Here is a 15430-nt window from a genome sequence, read left to right on the forward strand (position 1 = left end):
TGATAAAACTTAACATAAGTGTACATACACTATTATTACAACTATAATATGAATATGTGAACAATAAATAGAAAGAACGATACAAAATGCTTGGAGTCAACACTAGAATGGTGGGGTTTGTGTTGTTTTTTTCCCCCTGTTTTTCCAAACTTCTATAATGTAGTATATTACTCTTACCCAAAAAAAAGAAAAAATGTTTAAAAGACAAGGAAAAAAACAGACAAGAGCCAGAAAAAATTAAAAACTTTATATCCACTATCTATGGATGCAAATACATACTGAAGAATGCATAGGAAAAAGACTAGGAGAGCATACACCAAAATAAAAACACAGGTTGTGTTCAGGTGGTGGCTGAATTTCTTTAATCATAACAGAAAATGTATAATTAAGAGGGTAATTTAAAAAAAAAAAAAGATGAATTTTAGGCTAGTGTTTTTGCATTGTGAGGTATTCTGTTTGTTTTTTAAATCCAAACCTGCACAGCTTAATCACTTCTTTAATGACTGAGCTGGGAGTCCTGCAGTTTCACCGCTGGCAAGGCAGAGAGCCCTGTGAAGGCAGGCAGCCCCAGGCCCTAACTCTTCAGTTGCTAGATCAGTATGAATTTTTCCCACCTGCTACTGCTAAGGAGTGAGTAGAGTAGGCAACATGGTTTCCAATATGGCTCCAACAAACTGTATTAATACAACCTCTTTGGGCTATGATTTCCTTATCTGACCAAACAGGATCAGAATTCCTCCTCTCCTTATCTTAAAAGGCTGCTGTTAAAGTCACAGATATGAAGGGGCTGGGAGAAACCCAGAGTCCTGTATACATGTAAGAGCTTGGTGGGGTGGTTCCCAATCCTGGCTACAGATCCTTTAGGATGTTTTCTAAAAAATATTGATGCCTCAGTCTGGCCTCAGAGAGTCTAATCTGATAGTGCTGGGGTGCAGGTGACTTGACATGGGTATTGTTTTAAAATTTTCCCCAGATTATTCTGACATGCCTCAAAGGTTTAGTATCAGTGGTATCTTCCAGAGCCAGATGGACACTACCTCTCTAACTGAGACAGAGTTCAGAAATAACAATCAAGGTGGCAAAAATTGAATTTTTAGCTGCTGCTACTATGAAAGAAATGAAAAGTTTAGTTACTGCTGGTGTGAGTATAAACCAAAATGAACTTTCGGCAACTTGGCAACTTGTATCAGAATTCTGCATAGACTTTGCCCCAAGAAGGGACTCCTAAGAATTCACTGTAAGGAAATAATCATGGATGTGCACAAGGGTAAAGCTACAATGAAGTTTATTGCCAACTGTTTATCATAGTGAAAAATTCAAAACAATCTAAGTGACCAACTAGGGAATGGTTAAAATATGGTACATGCATACAACTGAAGACGATGCAATCATTAAAAGTGATGTTGACAAAGAATGTTTAATGGCATAAGATGTGCATGTTCATGATATGCTGTTAGGTGAAAGGGAGGCTAAAAGCAGTATGGTCTCATATATATGCATATTTATACATTTTCTATAAAAGAGTAAGTGGATATACACCCCAAATTATCCTTGAATAGACAGGACTGTGGATGATTTTGAACTCAGTGGCTCAGAACACAGGCTTTGACGTCACACATTTTAAGCCCTGGGCTCAAATTCCAACCCTGTCATTTATTAGCTGAATGACCACAAATAGTCAGTTTTCTTCCTTAGAAAATGGAATAATCATACTTTCCTCAGTATTTCAAGGACTTAGCGTGACAAATATTTAATAAAACGTCTAAGCATTATCAGCAGCTTTAAAGATTCTCTAAAATGGGCCCTGTTACTTTTATGCATAAGGAAATAAATAAATGCTATTAAATGCCATTAAAACTCTAAAAACCCTGGCCTTCATCTGCATACTTTTAGCCTATTTTTAGTGCCCCAAGCTGGGAGCCTTGCTAGTTTGACCCACTCAGGCTGGGGCAAAACCCCCCTCCCATCTACAGCTAAAGACATTCTGACTCCCACCATACTCTGCTGGCTTAATCCAATCAGATTAGCCCCCAAGGCAAGGCAGGGGAGGTAGGAGGGTGGCGTCTGGGGCAGACTCACCAAGGCAGGGTAGGAGGGGTAGCCTCGGCACTTGGCCCACACCAGCTCCAAGGGCTCCAGGTCTCCGCGGTCTTCAAAGGGCAGCAGGAGGCTTCTGCCTGGGGGGTGGGGGAGGGGAGGAGACAGCACCCAAAGGGGACTTGGAATGGTACCCAAAAGGCCTGCCTGTGGCCTCCATTTGACTGGGGCAACCCAGGAATGAGTCACAACATCCCCTCCACCCTTCCTTTTCCCTCTCCTTTCCTTAGAAGTTAGACTGGATCAGGGGTCAGCAAACTAGTTCTGTAAAGGGCCAAATAGTAAATATTTTAGCTTCTGTGGGCAACACGGCCTCTGTTGCAATTACTCAACACTGCTGTTATAGCATGAAAGCAGTCACATACACAATCTATAAATGAATGAGCATGGCTATGTCCCAATAAAACTTTATTTTTTGGACACTGAAATTTGAATTTCATGTAATTTTCACATGTTATAAAATATCAGTCTTCTTTTGATTTTCTTTTCAATCATTTCAAAACGTAAAAACCATTCTTGGCCCATGGACCATACAAAAATAGGCAATAGGCCATAGTTTACCGACCTCTGAACTAGAACACCTAAGATGGCTTTCCCTGGAAAAATGTAACTGCTTCATCCTCACAGCCTTAGGGAGAAGGGCCAAAATCCAGCTTGGGCAATGCCACATACTGCTCTCTGCGCCTCCCTGAGTGGGGAGTCCTCATGATGGAGGCTTCATGGACAAAGATGCCAGGGAAGACATCCTGGTAAAATTACTTGCTAACTGAGCTCTTTTCTGACAGGGTCACACCTGGCCACCTAGGTCACCTGGATGCACAGCACTTAGCAGAGCTAAGCGGTCTGCAAGTCCTTCGCATGTCTTCTTTTGTCAGAACCTGATACTGGGTATCCCTGGGGCAGGCACTGCATCTTTTCATCTTACTTTGCTCTGCACTCAATGCACTAGCACATGTGAATGAGTACTTCACAGATGCTTCTGAACACACAGAAGAACCTCTCTTTCCCTCCCCCCATCTATACACTGGAATGGGCAGGTGACCACACTCAACCAAAGAAAAAAGTCCAAATCTAACAGAGTGGAAATTGTTATTTCTAAAGAAATATTACTACCTCACTTTTTAAAAAATTTTATTTATTCATTTTTTGTAGAGATAGGATCTCACTATGTTGCCCAGGCTGGTCTCAAACTCCTGGCTTCAAGCAACCCTCCCACTTCGGCTTCCCAAAGTGCTGGTATTACAGGTGTGAGCTACTGTGCTTAACTCTACTTGTAATTTTAAAAAATGCACTAAAATTATAAGATAGTATTTTGCACCTATTGAATCAACAGCAGTAACAATAAAAAGATAAAATCCAATACCAAAGAGGTAGACTGAGTAGAAACTGGTGCAATCACATACTACTAATGCAACTGCAGACCAAACCCATCCTTATGGAATATAATTTGGCAGTATGTCTGAAGAGCCATTTAAAAAATGTATGAACCACCTGTTCCAGTAAATTCCTTCTCTGGGAATTTATTCTAAGAAAAATAACTTTCAAGATGAATAAAAGGATTTTAAACAAAAATATGGGTTCACTACATTACATATAATGTTAAAAGCTGGAAAAAACCCAAATGCCTAACAATAGAATGGTTAAGTAAATTATAATGCGTTGTTAGATACATTGTTCCAATAACATGAGATATATAAAGATTATGTGTCAACATGAAGAAAGTACAAAAAAAATTGAAAACAGTAGAATACAAAAGTACATGTGTTTGGATCAGCATTTTGTTAAAAATGTGCCTAAAATAAACAGAAGGCAACACAGAGAAATGAAGACAATCATGTTACGGTGATGGAACTATGGGAGGTCAATATCTTTTGGCATCATTTTAATAAGCATGTGGTTTTAAAAGTAAGAATAAGATGTCACCACCAGAAGCACAAAGTGTGCCAATCCACTCCTGGCTTTGTGTGAGATGCTGTACAAATTCATCTTGACATAAGCCCAGCCTTTTGGGCACTGACAATTACGGAAAGCAATGAAACACACAGGCATGCATCCATCAACACACATACGAGAAAGAAACTGATGCTAAGGGAAAATAAAGTAGTTGGGTAAAGGAAAGAAGGAAGAGAAGCCCTGCAGCCTGTGTGTTAGATGGAAACTTCAAAGACAGGGCATCCAGGGAGCACACACCCCTGTACAGCAGGGCTGGACAGAGGTGAGCTCAGAGAACAGCCTGCTCTGCACCTGTCCCACCTGAGCACCACCCCAGGCCTCTCCCCCAGGTCCTGCCCTGCCCTTTATTCCCTTTGTCCAAGGAGACAGGGCCCATAAAACTACAGGGTTATGTATGTGCGAGATTCAGTGATACAGGCTATCACTGATAACGTTTGTGAATGGGGACAGGCAGTATCCATGAAAATTACAAACATACACTTCCTTAAATTCAGTAATTCCACTTCTATGGATAGGCTCCCTATGGATATAAAATTATCTATGCATAAGGTTGCTCACTGCAACACTGGTTATGATAATAAATGAAAACAATCTAAAAGTCCATCTTTGGAGGACTGGCTAAGCAAATGATGGCATTCCTATATAATGGGACACTGGGAAGCCAATAAAAAGCACAGAAGGATTTCCAAGATATATTACTAGCTGGAAAAAAGGAATGGTTTAGAGGAACATGTGCATATTAGGCTTCTCTACTCACTCTCTTAATTATTCATGCAAGTTTTGGCTTGTATACATATGGATTACCTCTGGAAAGATAGAAAAGAAAATGCTAGCAGTTGATGTTCCAGGGAGGGGAGTGCTAGCTTTCATTATACACTCTTTTGTACTTTTTTGATTTTTATTACTATGGGCATGTATAACCTATTCAAATTTAAGATGCAATTAAAAGAAAAAAAAAAAAAAGAGTATGATTGGCCTGGGAGAGGGCCATCTCCCTGCCCAAGGGCCCAAGAGTTTGGGGGAGCTCAGGGACTGGCTGCCTGGTACAGAGCCCCAGCAGTGCAGCAGCCTGAAGAGCTGGCTCCTCAGAAGGCCTGGCCCCCTCAGCTCTGCCTGAACACTGCTCCTCACCTGAGCCATTGTAGTCAGAGTCTCCGTTCACACCTTCCAGGAAGGGCACTCGAGACAGGGCTGGCTTCCCACGGCTGCGTTTGGGGGGCGTCAGACCACTGCACACAGAGCAGGGAGAGAGGGGTGAAATGAGCAATTTCAATGACTAAAACGCCCACTCCCCTTCTCCCTTCTACCCTCTCTGACAGGAGTGGAGCTACAAAAACTCTTCAGGGAGGACAGTTCTCACCTTCCCCTAAAAACTCACACTAACCCATGTTTTTGACTGCATAGTTCCCATGAGGTTTTGAGGAACCATTTCATCTACATGGAAGGACTGAACCTGGAAGGAGTTGCTCGTTCCCTGCTCAGGAACCTTGGACTTCATCCAAAGGAAAGGTCACATCAGTCATCTGTCAATCCTTCCAGAGTCTAAGCAGCCTTGCCATGACAGGGGCCATCTTACATCTGCCCAGAATTCTTTGCTCTGGTTCACATTGTGTCTTCTTTAGAAACCAATTTATTTTTGAGATTCAAAAATTTGCCTCTTTGCCAAATTTTCTAAAGTGGACATGTCATACTTCCTTAATTAGAAAAGACATTTTTAAATTGGAAAAAAAAATGCACTTCTCACTTCCAAATGGTTTATGTGTGAAGTTTTTCTTGGATAGAGAGAAGTGGATTTTTTAAAGTAAAAAGTGGGCTGGGTGTGGTGGCTCAAGCCTGTAATCCCAGCACTTTGGGAGGCCGAGCTGGGCAGATCAGGAGGTCAGAAGATCAAGACCATCCTGGCCAACATGGCGAAACCTAATCTCTACTAAAAATACAAAAATTAGCTGGCCGTGGTGGCACGTGCCTGTACTCCCAGCTACTTAGGAGGCTGAGGCAGGAGAATCACTTGAACCTGAGAGTTGGAGGTTGCAGTGACCCAAGATGGCGCCACTGTACTCCAGCCCGGCGACAGAGCGAGACACCATCTCAAAAAAAAAAAAAATTTTTTTCATGGCTATTTCAAAGAGGCAAAATATATATTACACAAAGACTAAAAAGTGATAAGCAAAAATTAGAATAGCAATACCAAAGCAATGTTGTAACTGAAGCCCACCCACGCATCAGTATTTTCAAATTGTTCCCCATGCAGTTCTAATGTATACTATAGCTTCTGGGCAAAAATGATATGGCTAGGGCTTTTTTCCATCCAAACTTCAAAAAATATTACTCCTATATAACTTTAATTTTTTTTTACTAATAAAATGCTTAAAGAATAGGTCGTCAATCTGCAGAAAAGCAGAAATGCTTAAAGAAACCCCCGGTGGGATAAGCAGCAGCCAGGAGTAGGGACTGGTTAGAGAGTAGGGTACTCCTGTTTTACTGAATCAGAACTGACTTTATCAGGACTGTATGCTAAGAAAACTTTGCTTAACTAAAACCCAATGAATCATGATTTTTCAGTAACCAGTAGTTAAGTTGGTAGTTTTTATTGCTAGTCAAACTAGGAACTGTTTGGGAAAAAACAAAAAATACCCAGTTTACATTTAGGATTTAGTTCCCACTTACCCTACAAAAATCTGCCAACATATTAGAGACATTGAGTCCTTGTATAAATGTAAAGTGCTAGTAATTTTATCAGGAAAGCCTCTCAAAGTTCACATCAAGATGAGAAAAAGAAAAACAAATCAAAGTTCACATCAAGAATCTGGGGAGACATCTTCAAATACAACAGAAGAGAGCACAGCAAAGCAGTTAAGAAATTAAACTCTTGGAGCCTATCTGGGTTCAAAACCCAGCTCTTTTTAACAGTTCTGTAACCTTCAGCAAGTTACTTAACTTCTCTGAGGCTTACACTCCCCATGTGTTGTTGTAAAGATTAATGAATGAACACACATAAAGCTCTCAGTACAGCACATACCATGCATTCAATAAATAGCAGCTGTAGTTATTGTCATACGAAGGGTAGTAAATTTTAATGTCTTACTTAAAGTATTACAAACTGCTAATACTCTACTATAGAATGATGAGCTCTCAGAAGGATGAGCTCAATAAAATAGGATGCAACACCAAAAATAGGTCTGTATGTTCCTGATTTGTAGAAAAAAGCACAACTGACTCAATCATGGCCTGCATTTCAGCCCTTTCTCCAAGTTACCCAGGCCTAAGGAGACAACCCAACCTACAATTATCTTATTTACTGATTTAACATCCATATCCATGAGAACAGACACTTTAGAAGATAATCTTCATGACAACAGGCACCTTAGTGCTTAGAACAGTACCTGGCAAGTCCTTAGAACAGTACCTGGCACACAGTAGGTGTTCAGTTATCAATATTTGAATGAGTGACCTATAGAAAGCACGTGTAGCACCAACCTGCTCAGAAAATCGTCAGAAAAGATAAACCAAGGGGCAAGTGAAAAAGGAGGTGTGGGGGATGGGTTAGTGACCAGTTCTTTCAAGATTATTTCTAATTCTGGGATTATATGATTCTGGTCTAATAAATAAGGTCTTCCCTTATGTACTTATTACCACAGTATAGGGGGAAAAAGAAAAACAACGCTTGCAGTTGAAGCCCTTGAATCTCCTATTTTAAACCCTGAAATCCTAATACACACTTCCTCCAAGGGGCCCCAGATAAATCAAGGGCATTGCACTGGAGTTCTGCAGAAAGGCAAACACGCCACCTGAATCAGCAGGCTAACCAGAGCCTGGCCTTGCTTGCTCTTATGGCTCATAGCTGAAAAGAATGCCCTTCATAGAAGAAGGGGCCAACACACATTCCACATTTAGTCAAAAGCTAAAAAAGGATAGTTTGATGGGTCCAATCCTACCCTGACCCCAACAAATTGGGCTTCCAGGTACCTTATCTTTGAAGGGAGTCAGGAACTTCAACCCAGGTCCAGGACAGAAGCATCCTGTAAGATTATGAAATCTCTTTCTCTTTCCTGTGCCTGATAACTTTTTTCCATCTACTTTCCCTATATCTCTGGAGGCTGCAATAGGAAGCTAGGGCAACTTTGAGGGTTGGCTGGGGGTAGGGGAATCACAAAGAAACCACAGCAGGGAACCAGTCCAGGCCAACGAGTAGCTGGGGACCCCCTCAGCCCTACCAGTAGTCCCACAGCCCAGGCAGACTGAATGCCTAAAAGAATACATGCCCAGTCTGCCTTGGAAGCACTTCAAATACAAATACATAGTCTTCTGGTGCTGCCCTGGGACCTTTGCTCCCCTACTCTGAACCTAAGATCCATTCAGCAGTCATATGGTGGGGTCATGACATTAGCCTTCAGGACAAGTCACTTTTCCTTTGTGGCACTAAGGGTTTCTCATTTATAAGAGTCCCCCCCACCCGCCCTGGTGTCTTGCAGAATACAGAACACAGAACAGGGGCTCCATAAACTCTTGGGCCTGGAATAAACTTTAAGATTCTGGTCTGAGAAATCCTCCCTTCAGATAAAAGAATGGGAAGAAGTCCATCCCTTTTCAGCTCAAGGATAGTAGAAGAGCTTTGGGACCTTTGTCTGAATAAAAGGCAATTCCAGGCCAGACACGGTGGCTCACACCTGTAATTCCAGCACTTTGGGAGGCTGCGGCAGGCATATCACTTGAGGTCAGGAGTTCAAGACCAGCCTGGCCAACATGGTGAACCTTCATCTCTACTAAAAATACAAAAATTAGTTGGGCATGGTGGCATGTGCCTGTAGTCCCAGCTACTCAGGAGGCTGAGGCAGGAGAATCACTTGAACCCAGGAGGTGGAGGTTGCAGTGAGCCAAGACTGGGCCACTCCACTCCAACCCGGGCGGCAGAGCCAGAGTCCGTCTCAAAAGAAAAAAAAAAAAGGCAATTCTAAATTTCCTACTTGGTCATTTCATATACCTACACCACACCTCTATAAAGAGGCTATGACACCCCAAAAGGCAAAGAGCAAAACCAAGTCTTTAACAGGCTGGGTTGTCTAAGTATGTGTGTAGGGGCAGCAGGGGACTTTGGCTCAAATGTTAATTTCACTGAGCAATACGAGATTTAGCTTTCCCTATCCTCTAGAGTCCAAATTCAGTCACACAAACCCTGTAAAGCATCAGCACTACTCTTCCTCTCTCAGATCAGACCTGAGAGTCAAGGGTCACCCTGTTTCCTAGGAAATCCCAGAGTTACAGATAAGAGGCCTCAGGAAATAGCAGGAGTTGGGGGAGAGAAAAAGGTAAGCAGGAAGAGGTTCAACCTGTAGCTGAATGGAGAGTAAAAGGAGGGGTGGCAGAGCTGCTGACAAAGCTTTAGGAAATGTGTTCTTACCTGCAAGCTTCAAATGCCAGTCCACCACTGAGACCCAAACTACATTCCGAGTCAGACCCGCTTTCGGTGTGTTTTCCAAAGCCGTTGGTCATGCCTGCCAAGGACACACATAGTGAGTCTGAGTGCAGAAATCCCCCTTCCCAACACATGCTATCAGGGTGAGGCAGCCACCTCAGGAGGGCTCAGTGAGGAGTGGAGAGGATGGCTATTCCTTTCCCTGTGAGAAATGGGTCTTGGGTGATAAAGAAGATATGATCAAGACAAAAGTTTGGGGGGAAATATTGCTGGCTAGGGCAAGGAGCAGACACTGCAATTTCCTTCCCATCCTTCTGCTTTTACTTTAAGGAAACCATAGCACACAGCTCACTCAGCTACTGTCATTTGGCTACACAGGGAGATACTAAGACTTCTCCCACCCTGGCTTGCTCACAAGTCCCTGGATTTGCTTCTAATTTCAAATCTCAATTATCAGGTAATCTCTGCCTTTTTCAGGAGCCCACCCACCTTGCCTCTTCAGATAAACACTCACATAACCTATGCCTCACATAGCTGGCAATAGCTAGTTTGATTCTTTGGGGGTGATGTCAAGAGAGACTAGAGAAGGATAAGGGCCCTTTGTCAACCACACCCTGAGATACCTCGCAGGGCTAATCCAAATTGAGGATGGGGGTACTCTTCAGCAGAACTAAAGCAGCCCAGAACTTCCTGGCAGGGAGAGTCAGAACCTGGGGTTCTAGGCTGGGCTCTGAAACACAGGTTCCTTTTCTCTTTCTTTGAGGTCTCTTGACCTCTCCTTTTGTGAAGTGAAGATAATACCTTACTTACTATTCAGTATGTATGAGAGAAGGTCTGTTTACAGTGGGGAGTCCTTCAGAGGCGAATGAAGGCTATTTGGTCATCCCAGGTATGTGACCTTGAAGTGAAGGCTTCTACTCTCCTATCTATCCACATTTATTTTTCTATTTTTTTGAGATAGGGTCTCGCTGTTGCCCAGGCTGGAGTGCAGTGGTGTAAACAAGGCTCACTGGGGCCTCAATAGCCTGGGTTCCAGTGATCCCCTGCCTCAACCTCCTCAGTAGCTGTGACCACAGGCATGCACCCTATGCGCAGCTAACTTTTTAACTTTGTAGAAACCGGGTCTTGCCATATTGCTCAGGCTGGTCTCGAGCTCCTGGGCTCAAGTAATCCTTCTGCCTCAGCCTCCCAAAGTGCTGGGATTACAGGCATGAGCCACTGTGCCTGGCCTTTATCTAATTGCCAACCACACTAAAAGTCCTATAATTATAATAGCTGAGCCAAGAGGTGTGCGGAGATGGACCAGGCACCTGATTTGAAAGCTGTAAATTACAGACACCTTAACTAGAAAACTGTGAGGCAAGTCCCTTCTATAAGAGCAGGTGTCTGAGCCACAATGTCTATCCTGTGACCTGGTTCTGCCTCTAACATTATTACCACAATTTAAATCACTGAAGCCATCTGTGTCTTGGGTGCCTCACTTACAAAGGATCAACACCTCTTTTTGTGAGATTCAACTAAGATTGTATAGAAGTATTCCTGAGTGCCAGGCAATTGGGATGGTGAGAGAGAGACAGGATTCTAGCAGTATCTCCAAGCAACAGGCCCCCTCAGGTTGGATGGGCCTCATGTACAGTTACTTCCCAATAGCAGGATCTCTCATTCTTTTAATGCAGTGTTCTCAGCACTGTATGGCTAAGCCTGATTCAGCTGAGAGGATGACAGTAACTGCTACCATCTACTGCTATATGCCAAGTGCTTTATAAAGGGTATTTCTAGTTCTTAGAACCCTGCAAAGGTACGTATCAGAAACCCCCTATTAGGAATAAGGAAACAGGCTCAGAGAAGTTAACTAATTTTCCTGTGGTTACACAGCCAGTAAGAAATTGGGGATTTGAGCACAGGTATGCCTAACTTCAGGCCTTAGGCTCTTGCCTCTATAAACCAACTTACTCCCCTGACACAGAAAAGTTTTGGCCAGATGAGATGGGAAGGTATTGTTGAAAACAAAATGTCAGGCAAGAACACAGAAAAGCAAGTGCTGGCCACACAGTCCAAAGTCACCACATAAAAGTACATGAGAGACACAAAAAGCAAAAGCCAAGAGCAGCCCTCCCTGCCAAGAAAGTGGGTCTTCCCTAACCCACCAAGACCTAAGTACTCTGCCCGGCTTCAAAGTCCTTCACATTCAGTCCCATCTTACCCATCCAGTCTTGGCTCCTGATGCTCTGGGAAGCCCCTCTCTAAGCTGTCCCTCACAGAGATTCTGTCCTCCTCCTTGTTCCCACAGACCCAGGCCTGAGGCCTTCATAACCATTCCTTGCCAGTCTGCCCTCATCCCACAGGGCCAGCTCAGGCCAACTCCTACAGCTCAAATTCCCTGAACACCTCTAGCAATGCTACCTCTCACCTGACAAATAACAACATACTGTTCACCACTGTGATTTCTCTACATTTTGAGAGACTCATTTGCCCAATGGCCTGTGAACCTTCCAGAGCTGGAATTAAGTCTGACTTATTTTATTACTTCCCCACACCTACTCATGACTAGCTCTTGCTCTTGCTGGATGTATATTAAGAACACTTTAGGCGGGGCGCAGTGGCTCACGCCTGTAATCCCATCACTTTGGGAGGCTGAGGTGGGTAAATCACTTGGGGTAAGGTGACCAGCCTGGCCAACAGGTGAAACCCTATCTCCACTAAAAAAAAAAAAAAAAAAAAAGAATTCTCTTTAGTGATGGAACCTCCATTATCTACCTCTATCACCACCTCACCCCACTCCAACCCCTCTACTGCAGCCAAACTGGTTCCCTCACTGTTCCTCAGACATGCAGGCATGTTCCCACCTCCAGGGCCTGTGTACTTTCTAGTCTATCTTTTTGGAATGTTCTTCCCCTAGACATACAAATAGCTCATGCCTTCAATTCCTTCAGATCTTTACTCAAACGTTACCTCTTTAGAAGACCTGGCCACCATCTCTAAGACCACCCTAGAATTCCTTCCCTGCTAGATCGTTCTCCAAAGCTTCTAATACAAGATACAGTTTACTCATTTGCTTTTAATGTATTCCCCCATAAGAGAGGAGATTTTTGTCTGTTTTGTTCATTGATTTTTTCCCCCAATGCCTAGAACAGTGCCTGACACAAATATTTGATGAACTGAAATGAAGGTAGGAATCATTTTACTTTATACAACATTGCTTTACCCTCAGGGCCAATGAGAGTCCCAGACACAATCTGGCTCTCTGGAAAATACCTGCTCAAAGCCTATTTCCCCTGGCTGCTACTCACATGCCAGGCCCAACTGTGAGCTATGGTGCCCTCAATGCTACTATTGCTGTCCAATGGGGCCATTAGAGAGATGGCCAATTGGGGAAGGTGCTGATTGGCAAGGCAAAGCAGAAAAGCAGATGCGAAGTATCAAGAGAAGTCACAGGCAGGGTCACCTGTCTCTTCCTCCTGCTGGGGGGACCTCTCCCCTTCGCTCTCACTACAGCTCCCGCTCCTTGGCCGCTTCCGGGAGTGGCGCTCATCCTCGATGCTGGCTGGAGAGGCAGGAGAGCCTGCCACACCATGGTCCTCGCCATTCTCCAGGGCCCTGTCTGGGCTTCTCTGTAGCTTAACCCCATTCTTGGCCTTCTTGAAGAGGACTGATGTGCGGCGACCCACACCACTAAGTGGGGTACCGCCCGGGGTGTCAGGGGCCATGAGGGATAGTCTGTTGATGCCATTGTCACTGAGCAAGCGTTGCAAAGGCTCACTCCCTAGCTGCAGCGGTGATTTTTCCAAGAGCTCATCTTCTTCCACCTTTCTGGGCTTTAGGAACCGGCTTGGAGGTTTGCTATCATTGATGGGTTTCAGAGTTGGGGGCTCCGGCGGGGATTCTTGCTCAGACAAGGAAGGTGCAGGCCCAGTGGGCTCCAGGGTTGGTGGAGGAGGCAGTTTGGAGTCATCTATTAGAAAAAAAGAGAACCTGCTTGAACATTTTAGAAAGAGTCTGCTCCTACAGGCTAGATACTGACACTGATAACCAAGGACCAAAAGCATGGGCTGTTACAAGGCTTGAGATGCATTCAAGGTCTTAGATCTGAACAGGCTAGATACTGACACTGATAACCAAGGACCAAAAGCATGGGCTGTTACAAGGCTTGAGATGCATTCAAGGTCTTAGATCTGAAGCAAAGAGAAAGGAGGATTAGGTTTGTTTTCTTTCAGAGACAGGATCTTGCTCTGTTGAGCAGGCTGGAGTGCAGTGGTCTGATCACAGAGCACTGCAACTGCAAACTCCTGGGCTCAAGTGATGATCCTGCCTCAGCCTCCAAAGTAGCTAGATCTACAAGTACACACCACCACGCCTGGCTAATTTTTTAAAAAAATTTTTGTAGAAACAGAGTCTTAGTATGTTACCCAGGCTGGTCTCAAATTCCTGGTCTCAAACAATCCCCCTGCCTCTGCCTCCCAAAGTGCTGGGATCACAGCGATGAGCCACTGTACCCAACCCCAGAAGAAGTAAGTTTTATCTACACTAGTAGTTCTTAACCCTGGCTATGTATAAGAATCACATAGGAAGTTTCTTAAAAATTCCAGTGCCTAGGCTCCATCCCATACCAACTGAAACCAAATTTGTAAAGATAGGCTATTTGTTTTTTAAAGCTTACCAGGTGAGTCTAATGAAGTGAGGATTGCAAACCATTGCTCTACACCCAAGAAAGTCACATGCTTAATCAATAAATAGGTAAGTCTCAGCTTGACAGATTAGGTATCTACAATTCTCACTGGACTCAAGAGTTTTCTCATCTGTCTTTCGAGTTTATTTCACATCACCCAAGTGACAGCAAGTACAGCATGCAGAAAAAGTTCAAAAATGTGAAAAACAGAGACCAAGTAAGTTAAATCAGTGGTTGCCAAACATGTCTGCTCACCTACCACCTTGAAACTTTTAAAAATTGAGACTTCCAAGCCAAAGCCCAGACATCCCTAACTGAATCTATGGGAGGTGAGGCTACGACATGTTTGTTTTTTTTTTTTTTTAATTTTCTAGGCGATGCTGTTGGCCTACTGGGCACAACTCTGCACTGCCACAGCCCCAGAAGTAGGGATACAAGTGGCATGCTGACTGTCACATGGGGAGTCCAGAGGAATCACAACGGACACAAAGCCCTCTGATGTCAAATGTGATCTCTCAACCATGTCCCCATTCTCTGCCAACCTGAAATAAAATGGGCTGTTACCTACAATCTGGGCCCCTATCCATTGGAAGTAACTTCCAACCTTTTGAACTGTGTGTGTGACAGGCTCTCCCAACCTGTAGGCTCAGATCCAAAGGCAGGTATGAGGGAGACAATTCCATCCCCAATGAAGGGGAAGAATGAGAAGCAGCTTAGCTTATAACGTTCCTGGGTTTCTGAGAATCACTTCCCCAGCTGTCTTTTCTTCTTTTTTGTCTTTTCTCAAGATTAAGAAAATCTGTGGAAACCAACTATCTTTTATAGTCTGGCCTCTCTACTTGAGATGGGCCTATAGATTCAGCCAAATGGGGTAAAAACCATGAGGTGGCTCAAAAGCCCGGGGTCTTTCCTTCTCTGCTATCCCCTCACATCCCAACCTAACCTGCTCTAAGAGTCTCTCCACATGATGATACAAGGTAGGCTGATATTTAACTGGTATGTACAATATGGCTGTATCAGGTGCAAAATACTGACATACTTAATTGGCTAATAAACAGCTGCTGGGCTGCAGCACCTGAAACTCCCCACAATCCAGCAACTAAATATTCACATCAGAAGCCTTTGGGAGCCCACTCCAATACAACAGCCAACATTTACTGAGATGGATAAATTTTGGTCTCTATTGATTGTTAAATATTTTGAACATCATCCCTGCGTATACATGGAAATGTGACCCTTCCAAGGGCTTTTGCTTGCCCATAAGTGTCAGATCTAAACTCGGAAAGGATACCCCATTATTA

At 43.7% G+C, this 15430-nt stretch overlaps 1 protein-coding gene across 17 annotated transcripts in view; it reads right to left on the bottom strand.

The window, feature by feature from the left end:
* BRPF3 (bromodomain and PHD finger containing 3) overlaps positions 1 to 15430 on the bottom strand; it is a 35584-nt gene that overhangs the window by 5331 nt on the left and 14823 nt on the right. For 7 of the 17 annotated variants that reach the window (XM_045390743.2, XM_065542928.1, XM_045390744.2 and 4 more), the window contains 4 exons: positions 12909 to 13415; positions 9449 to 9542; positions 5182 to 5279; positions 2080 to 2177 (listed from right to left, as the gene is read on the bottom strand). In XM_045390743.2, coding sequence (XP_045246678.2) covers positions 2080 to 2177; positions 5182 to 5279; positions 9449 to 9542; positions 12909 to 13415 — 797 coding nt within the window. Of the gene's footprint in view, positions 1 to 2079; positions 2178 to 5181; positions 5280 to 9448; positions 9543 to 12908; positions 13436 to 15430 lie in introns of all 17 variants that reach the window. The other 10 variants (XR_012433850.1, XM_074038244.1, XM_074038245.1 and 7 more) reach the window with 5 other exon arrangements.

The sequence above is a fragment of the Macaca fascicularis genome, chromosome 4 (assembly GCF_037993035.2).
Source record: "Macaca fascicularis isolate 582-1 chromosome 4, T2T-MFA8v1.1".
NCBI lineage: Eukaryota > Metazoa > Chordata > Mammalia > Primates > Cercopithecidae > Macaca > Macaca fascicularis.